Source organism: Octopus bimaculoides, chromosome 11 (assembly GCF_046866305.1).
Source record: "Octopus bimaculoides isolate indiv1 chromosome 11, ASM4686630v1, whole genome shotgun sequence".
NCBI classification, from domain to species: domain Eukaryota; kingdom Metazoa; phylum Mollusca; class Cephalopoda; order Octopoda; family Octopodidae; genus Octopus; species Octopus bimaculoides.
Window position 1 is genome coordinate 3,771,943 of NC_142938.1, and position 10,588 is coordinate 3,782,530.

General features: G+C 35.9%; 1 protein-coding gene across 2 annotated transcripts in view; it reads left to right on the forward strand.

Moving 5' to 3' along the window:
* The window catches only part of LOC106879182 (actin, cytoplasmic 2), a 27,614-nt gene extending 18,147 nt beyond the window's left edge, over positions 1-9,467 (forward strand). Inside the window, exons 1-2 of one of the 2 annotated variants that reach the window (XM_014928630.3) lie at positions 2,652-2,895; positions 7,917-9,467. In XM_014928630.3, the coding sequence (XP_014784116.1) occupies positions 2,773-2,895; positions 7,917-8,921 (1,128 nt within the window). In that variant the 5' untranslated portion in view covers positions 2,652-2,772 and the 3' untranslated portion in view covers positions 8,922-9,467. Of the gene's footprint in view, positions 1-2,651; positions 2,896-7,916 lie in introns of those variants that run through there. The other variant, XM_052971445.2, reaches the window with a different exon arrangement.
* The last annotated feature ends 1,121 nt before the right edge of the window (positions 9,468-10,588 follow it).

A 10,588-nucleotide genomic window follows, 5' to 3' on the forward strand; every position in this document is an offset into this window, starting at 1 on the left:
CTTTCTCTCACTCTTACTTCCTGTTTCTGTTGTGCCTGTAATTCAAAGGGTCAGTCTTGTCACTCTGTGTCACGCTGAATATCACCGAGAACTACGTTAAGGGCACACGTGTGTGTGGAGTGCTCAGCCACTTGCACGCTAATTTCACGAGCAGGCTGTTCCGTTGATCGGATCAACTGGAACCCTCGACGTCGTAAGCGACGGAGTGCCAACACAACAGTACAACTCTTGAGAATCGTCGAACAAATTTGGAGAGAATATTTTAACGTCAGACCGTTGTCAGCAGTAGCAAATATTAATAATAATGATAATAATAAGGATAATGATGACGATGACGATGACGATATTAATAATAATAATAATAATAATAAGGTTATATATACAACGTTTAGAAGGTACTGGAGGCCTCATATAGCTAGAAAACTATTACAAACTAACCACCATAGGATGACAGAAATATCAACTTCAGAAACAAGGAAAACTGAGGCAAATAGCCACAAAACACATACAAAAAAAAATCTGTTTTCTGTCTTTAAGGAAGCTGACGAATACAAAAAAGAAGTCATAGTACCTAGCAACTATGAAGAAAAAGAAGAAACAACAAAAGCTGTAAAACAACTGAAACCTAAACTAAAACTGGAACAGCAACAGATCATGATAAAACGATGGCAAGAAAAACACCTTCATGGCAAATATCGGGTTAGCAAAATCCCAACAATGGCCGAGAAGCTCAGGACCCAAAGCAGAGACTGAAGGATTTTTAATTGCAGCACAAGATCAAAGCCTTCCCACCAGAAATGACCCAAAACGTAATGAAAGTAAATGCAACAAGTAACTGTAGAATATGTGGAGATGGAGAAGAAACAATAAATCATATTGTCTCTGGTTGCTCAGTCCTGGTTAAGAAAGAATATATTCACAGACACGACAGAGTTGGGATCTACATACACTGGAAGCTATGACATCACTATGGAATAACAACAGAAAAAAGATGGTATAGGCACACGCCAGAAAAGGTCACAGAAAACGAGAAAGCAACCATACTCTGGGATATGCCAATACACACAGATAGAGAAATTAAGGCCAACAGGCTGGATATTGTTGTCAAAGATCACCTAGAAAAAAAAAACAGCTTTCTAATCGATGTAGCAATATCAACAGATGACAATGTTTCTCTAAAAGAAACGGATGAACTTTCAAAATACAAAGACCTGGATATAGAGGTAACTCGAATGTGGAGTCTAAAAACAGAAACAATTCCTATCTTAGTAGGTGCATTAAGTATGATACAAAAATATTCAGACAAATGCATAACCAAAACACCAGGACTAGCGAATATATATAACATCAAAAATTACATCCCTCGCCTATATTGGGCCAGAGCTTGATATTGTCACTGAAGCCCCAGACGGTAGCACTTATATTCCTTCTTCTTAAATATCATGATAGATTGCAGAAGGCTGGTACCTGTCATGGGCATTTAGTGTTAGTTTTTCTCAAATTCAGGTAGTTTTTGTTTGAAAGAGCACAAAGAGCCCACTGAGCTCTTTGTGTTATGCCATGACCCACCCTCCAATAAGGACGATCTATGAGTACGGGTGACTGTGGGAGTTGAGTGCGATTAACATTCGAACCAAAACCCGAATGACTTAAATGTCGCGCTTCAAGCGCATCCAATCATAGATATATATATCAATGCATACATACATACATACATACATACATACATACATACATATATATTGGAGAAAAATTGGCTCGTGGTGACAAGAAAAATGTGTGTCTGTTTGTTTGTTTGTGTATGTATCTGTGTAAGCACCTTGGGCAAGTGTCTTCTAATGTAACCTCGAGCCGACCAAATCCTCGTGAGTAGATTTGCTAGACGAAAACTGAAAGAAGCCCGTCGGATATATATATATATATATATATATATATATATATATATATATATATATATATATATATATATATATATATATATATGTGTGTGTGTGTGTGTGTGTGTGTGTGTGTGTGTGTGTGTATAGATATGTATACACATGTGTATGTTTGTGTGTCTATATATATTAAAGAAATTTATGAAGCTACTGTGACAACCACGGCCACCGCCATCACAACCCATCCCTCAACATAAAGAGTATTTTTTTTTAATAATAATTCTAATTATAATCTTTATACATGTGATTAAGATTATCTTGGCGAAGTGTGATTGTCTTGTTGTTCACATGGAAAGTAAAAAACTTACAAACAAGATATGTGTATATATTTCTCCATATTTGGATATGAAAAAATGTCGTTAAAGAAAAAAATAAGCAGACGACGTGCTATTTCCATATATGGTAATAATATACAAATACTTATCGTGATCCCCCCTACTTAACACTCTCTCCACACCTAGCCATATAAATGTGTATATTTATGCATTTATATGCATACTTAAATATATATATATACATATATATACACAAACATACACACGCACACATGCACACACACGTACATAACCATAGATATGGGGATATCTATACATATAATATACATATTTATATATACACGCTCTCTGTCTGTCTGTCTCTCTCTCACCCACATGCACACACCGCACACACACACACACACACATATATATATATATGTACACATGCCTGTTAATTGCCATTCATTTGTCCAGTGTTGCAGAATTGTACATAGTGTATAAAAAAAAAACAAAAAAAACCCAAAAATCTTACCTAGATTTTAGAGCTTTAAATATTCTACAACAAAAAGAATTCAATCATGGACGATGAAGTAGCTGGTCTCGTTATTGATAATGGATCTGGAATGTGTAAGGCCGGATTTGCGGGAGACGATGCCCCACGAGCTGTCTTCCCCTCAATCGTTGGTCGACCCAGACATCAGGTACACTATCTATCTATCTATCTATCTATCTATCTATCAATCCCTTTTTGTATATATATATGTATTGTTTTTAAAAACAGCTTGATTCGGCCCCATGGAACTTAAGATTTCATAGGTTCGTCATAGAAGCTTAGCTTGCCGGGTTCAGGTTCCTATGAGAAACTTCAAGATGCATGGGGCCGAACCAAACTGTATTAAATAATAATATCTGTAACTTTTATTAAATGTGTTGGGTGCCGCCTTCTTTCGTTTATTCACTCACTCGTACACACACACACACACACACACACACACACACACACACACACACACACACACACATACGTGCGTGTGTATTGGTTAGAACATTGCTCTGTTCTCTTTTTCTTCTCAAATAAACTTCGAAATGTTTCGGCCATGTTTAACACACTAGCGCCATCTGACAGATTCTTTTAAATCATTCTAAGTTCTGTCTTGTGGCATCATGAACCATTTATGGAGGGAGGTTTTCAGATGTCCCCAGGTATAGGTGGCATGGCTTTGCTTAGATATATCGTTCGAAAGTAATGAGATTTTTTTTTCTTTGATTTGTTTTAGGATGAAGTTAGAGTGTGGGGAGGGGGCGGGGCTGTTGAGCAAAACGTAAAGTAGTTATGTGTCATGATCCTGAATTGCGTGGGGGGGGGGGGGGTGCTATACATGTATATCTATATGTATATACAGTAATCTCTCGACTATCGCGGGTGTTACATTCTAAAATACACCGCGATAGGTGAAAATCCGTGAAGTAGAAACAGTACTGTACTGCATACTTACTTTATTATGAATGCTAGACAACACCACAGAGGAATCGATGTAAGCCTAAACAATAAACCGCGATATAGCGAGCGATTACTGTATATATATATATATATATATATATATATATATATATATATATATATATATATATAATTTAAAAATAGGATAAAATCTTTATAAGAATTTATCACGTAGCTAGCGGGAAAAGCCTCATAAGGGAAAAATTTATTAATTATTCCCTTTGAATATATTTATTTATATTTAGGGCATTACTATACATAAGGTTTTGTTCAACTATTTCATTCTGTGAGAGAGAAAGATCTTTTAGCTTGTTGTGCCTGATTCCCGTAATATTTGGTAAAGGGGGCGGACATCGTGTCTTCTGGTAATTAGTGTTATAAAAATTAATTCTATTAAGGCGGTTCCAATAATCAAGATTAGTCATGCATTTTCCTGTTTTTAGGGATTGCTCCCTGGCTTGATTCAACTCTCGTAATCTTTTATTTCTGCTTGGTTTGGGGAGACCACAGAGAGCGGCAATATTTTAGGTGCAGCAGTACAAAGGAATAGAGAAAGGGAATGATGACATTTGGCTCTCCGGAATCAGAAAGTTCTGAGGACCCTGGAGCCATATCAGCTTTATTATTGACGTGAGAGCATCGTGTGACAGTATGTCGTTTCTGCCTGCCCATTTACTTACAACATGAAAACCAGATTGGAGTTTTGTCCAGTCTTCTCCGTTTGCGAATATATGTATGCTGCTGTGCTTGATCTTATTTGGGATGTCGGTTATAGATTTCTTTTCTACTGTAGGAATAAAAGCAAAGCGGATCTAGGTGAGATTCGAACTCAGAATACACAACTAATTACTCAGAGATATAACACTAATTACCAGAAGACACGATGTCCGACCCCTTTACCGAATATGTTATCTACCCATATATATATATATATATATATATATATATATGTATGTATATATGTATGTATGTTTGTATTTATGTATGTATGTATTTATGTATATATATGTGTGTGTACATGTATGCCTATTATATGCGTTCCTGTAACAGACCCAGTGGGTTCTCTGTCAGGGCTTAAACTGTGTTTTAGTGCATCTTTGTGTCTGTGTTTGTCTCTCCCTTCCTCTCTCTCTCTTTCTCTCTGTCGGTCTTTCTTTCTCTTTCTCTCTTTCTCTCCCTCTCTCTTTATCTCTCTTTCTATATATACAAACACACACGCATTCATATATTCATATGTATATGCGCACATAATTATATACATATATATATGAGACTACGTAGCATCAGATGTGTTATTTGGTGTGTGTATATATATATATATATATATATATATATATATATATATATATATATAAACACACACACACATACACACAAATCTTATTCTTTAGCATCTATGAATTAATTATTTAATCCGTCTGTTTGGCGATCTCTCTCTATGCATCAATGTAATATATATATATATATATATATATGTATGTATGTATATATATACACACACATATTTATATGTGTGTGTGTGTGCGTGTGCGCGTATACTGATATATGCATTTATCCGTATATGTACATATATTCTTATATACAGGTATATATATGCATATATATATATATATATATATATATATATATATATATATATATAACAGGCACATAAAGCAAACACACACACACACACACACACACACACACACACACACACACACACAGTCATATACACCCACAAACACATGGGAGTGTGAATAATTAACGAGACTTGTTAACTTCTCGACCTTTGACCTCTGAACCAAATCCTCTTCATGCGAGGCAAGACATGATTATTGGTTGAACGTTCCTCCTTTGATAAATTACAAATTCTTATCTGAACATAACGCTACAAAGTACGACGGTTTCTCTCAGCCGACATCAACCCTCTTAGCGACCGCTTCACTGGAAATCTAGGTTCTCTTTCGTTTGATAGCGAAACTGCGCCTGAGCTGATTTCTGATAACATTTGTCTGATCTTATCAGACCCGCGTCTTCCACTTACGACCAACCCTCAATAAACTGGTCAATAGAGATATTCTTTTTATATCTCCTTCCTAAGATTCGGCCACCAGCATCTATAGCATTAATAGTCTTTTGGTCATTAAGACTTACTAGTCTCCAAGCTGTCCTTTCAGATCGGTTGTTAAAAGTACATTGCTGGTCACCTCCTAGAGTACTTTATTTAAACAGGCCGCTTTAGATCTTTTATGCTTTTATTCTTTTATTTGTTTCAGTCATTTGATTGCGGCCAGGCTGGAGCATGGCCTTTAGTCGAACAAATCGACACCCGGGACTTATTCTTTGCAAGCCTAGTACTTATTCTATCGGGCTTTTTTGCCGAACCGCTAGGTGACGGGGACGTAAACACACCAGCATCGGTTGTCAAGCGATGGTAGGGGGACAAACACAGACACACAAGCGTTTGTCACTGTGTTTGTTTGACGACCGATGTTAGTGTGTTTACGTCCCCTTAGTAAGTGCCAGGCTTAGATAAAATAAGTACTAGAGTCGATACATTCGACTAAAGAAATCTTCTCAAGGCGGTGCCCACGCGTGGCTGCAGTCTAAATGACTGACGCAAGTAAAGCGTAAGGGGACCCAGAAGCCACCAAATATGGTAAATTCTTTGTGTTGCTCGATGCGAAGGCGGTTAGTGAGAGTGAGGAATATAAAAAAAAAATTTTGAAATTGGAACTGGAATTTTGATATAAATGGTTTATGTAAATTTCGATTTGTAAACTATATTGAGAAAGCTATGACGAAAGGCAACGAGATCGAAGTTCATTAGCCAAGATTACATATTTATCCACTGATTGCCGATATTATTAAAATAGCTTAGCAACATCTTATTCATGTTAACAACAGGAACTCGCAGGTACGCACACACACACACACACACTCACATACTAATTCAGATACATTGATACATGATACATATATAAGCACACACATATATAAAACAGATTCGTTTGTTCAAATCGATCGCGTGTGGGCGTAAATTCTGTGAATGATGGAATATATTCATGATTATAATTTCTGAATTTGTTTATTTTATATACACACAAACGTACATACATACATACATACATACATACATACATACATAAGGAATTCTGACTTTCGTATGCATCAGTAAATGTAAAAATGTGTCTTCTTCCCAGTTCCACTTTGTCGCAAACATACACACAGAGTTTATATATATATATATATATATATATATATATATATATATATATATATATATATATATATATATATATATATATATAAGACTGTCTTTTGCAAGTATATGTACAGATTAATCCAACACTGTGTGTGTGTGTGTGTGTATGTATTTCGATCATAGAGTTAATAAGCAATTTTCCCCCGTATTTAATATTTGTAGGAATTTCTGATTTCTGTAACTGGGTTCCATATTCTTCAGGCAGATTAATGGCGAAGTCGTGAATATTTAAAGTTAGGAGTTAAATAGACAGGAATCAATTTTGTGGTTATATGCCACAGTCTAGACATATCGAGTTACATTACTTTGGAAACGTTACGAAAGATGCCACCCCCGCCATAGAGATATGTTTATAATATGATATTAATATGCCTATGTAAATTGATCTATCTATCTATCTATCTATCTATCTATCTATCTATCTATCTATCTATCTATCTATCTATCTATCTGTCTGTCTGCCTGTCTATCTGTCTGTCTGTCTGTCTGTCTGTCTGTCTGTTTGTCTGTCGGTATTTTACTCTCGTTCTCTCCGTGTGTGTGTGTGTGTGTGTGTAATGAAAACTTCTGCAAGTATGAAATTGTAACATTATCACAAATGTTTTAGTCGTGATTAGCACAAGCGAAACCGGTCGACTATGTAAACATTTTATTTCATAAATAAACACATATATAATGTCCAACATAAAATTTCCGTGCATTTTCCTTCTTTTCATATTCTCACTACAGGTGGAATAAGTGTTTGAATAACCTGTTCTTCTAACTCATTGTCTATACCTCAGTACTTACTGCAGCCTTTTCATTCCATCAGTTTTCTCACTGAACTACAACGCATCCGTTATTTCATCTCTCAATGTCTGCTTCTATCTTTTACATTTTTGTATTTCTGTATCTTTTCATCTGTCCTTGTTTTCAATCATATTGTTCGAATATTTAACCTAATTTTCTTTTCTCTATTTCTTTTTGTTTGTTAGGGTGTTATGGTCGGCATGGGTCAGAAGGACAGTTACGTTGGTGATGAGGCCCAGAGCAAGCGTGGGATTTTGACATTGAAGTACCCAATCGAACACGGAATTGTCACTAACTGGGATGATATGGAAAAAATCTGGCATCACACATTCTACAACGAACTCCGAGTGGCCCCTGAGGAACATCCTGTGCTTTTGACCGAAGCACCGCTCAACCCCAAAGCCAACAGAGAGAAAATGACACAGATTATGTTCGAAACCTTCAACACACCAGCAATGTACGTCGCCATCCAGGCCGTACTGTCTCTTTATGCTTCTGGACGTACAACTGGTATTGTACTGGATTCTGGTGATGGTGTTAGTCACACAGTTCCGATTTATGAAGGTTACGCCTTGCCCCACGCCATTCAACGTCTGAACTTGGCTGGCCGAGACTTAACCGATTACCTCATGAAAATCTTGACCGAACGTGGTTACAGTTTCACAACAACAGCCGAACGAGAGATTGTTAGGGACATCAAAGAAAAGTTATGTTACGTCGCACTGGACTTCGACCAGGAGATGATCACCTCCGAACAATCTTCATCCATCGAAAAAAGCTATGAACTTCCCGACGGACAAGTCATCACCATCAGCAACGAACGTTTCAGGTGCCCCGAGGCCCTCTTCCAACCCTCGCTGCTGGGTATGGAATGCTGCGGTATTGCTGAAACCACATACAACTCGATCATGGGTTGTGACGTCGACATACGTAAGGACCTGTACGCAAACACTGTGTTATCCGGCGGCACCACGATGTACCCTGGTATTGCCGATAGAATGCAAAAAGAAGTTTCTTCTCTGGCTCCCAATTCGATGAAAATCAAAGTGATTGCACCACCTGAGAGAAAATACTCCGTATGGATTGGAGGCTCAATTTTGGCATCTCTCTCCACCTTCCAGCAAATGTGGATCAGCAAACAGGAATATGATGAATCTGGTCCTGGTATTGTACACAGAAAATGTTTTTAAGCAACTGTTATAGCGAGAAGAGAACAGAAGACACGGGAAGAGGTGTCGAAACAGCTGCAGGAGAAAAATAGCTGCAACTAATATCAACAACAGAAATATCTCGAACAATGCACAATGCGATATGCAGAAACAATTGCAACATCAGCTACAGCAACTGCAACAAGAATAATAAGAATAACAGAGACAATGCTGAACAGAGTGGGAATGCAAAAGCAGCAACTACAACAACAATAACAATAACAATTACGGCAACATTAATATGCGTGGAAACGCTTTATGAATATCATTAATAACAGAATTACCAAAACGAATTTTATTAATTGCAAAAAAAAAAAAAATTGTAACATTAACTCACACACACACACACACACACGCACACACAGAACTATGCGTTGAGAAATGTAAATGAGAAAAATTGTACTCAGTGGTCGTAGTAGAGTTTTTATTTTTATAGAAAAGAAAAAGAGAAAAAAAAAACAGCCGATGGCTCACTGCATAAGAAATTGATTTTTGCAGGTGAGGTGTTCTTTGAGGTTGTCTAGAGGTGAATCACCTTTTTATATACAGCCTAATCGAACATCTCACGGGTGGAAATCGAAGTCTGAGTTTCTAGTGAGTGAATCCTCGAATTTATTAATAAATTTTGTTTATCATATTGAAGCTGAATCTAGGCACACAATCTGAACTACAGGTTTCGTTCTTATGTTTGACTATACTCATCAGCAGATCGAGCAAAGTTTGTATTTCCTCTCGGTCTGTTTATGAATATAGTTTATTATCATGGAACCAATAGCTGTAAGTCCAGTTTGTGCCCCTGAACATACATATGAACACACGCTTATATATACATACATACATACATATATATATATATATATATATATATATATATATATATATATATATATATATATATATATATATATATATATATATATGTATGTATATATGTAAGTTGTTAATTTTTGTGTGAAGTTATACGTAAACAACAATTTATTAACATTAAATCGAAGGGTGAGTTTTAGTAGAGTACATATAAATTTCGACGAGGAAAATATTTGACAGTAACTTCGAAGTTTCAGCATAGTGTCTAACGACAGCTGGCAAGCTCAAGCTTTGACACCACTGCCACTCTCTTCCTTGTAAAATTGTAAATATATATGTGAATATATATATATATATATATATATATATATATATATATATATATATATATATATATATATATATATATATATATATATATATATATATATATATATATATATATATATATGCCTATATATATATGCATATAAGCTTGTATACTCATGAAAATATACATACAGAGAGAGATGAACAAATAGACACACAAACGCATATATATCGATACAGATACCAATAAAAATTTGTTATAATTTTTATATTTCTCCTTTTTCACTGTAAAATGTTGTTCAATAGTTTTCTGCAAACTTTTCCGGTATTTTTTTTTTATCCTTGAAAGATCAATAAGCCAGCTATCGACTCTTATTTCACAACTTCATTATGGTCACATGATCCATTACAATTAGTAGCTAAACATTTCGCTTTGAAAAAAAAGGGACATTTGTATAATGTAATATAAGGAAAGGAAGGTTAGATGCTGACTTGAATGCCTTTCTTCATAGGTCTACCCGACCCACCCGGGC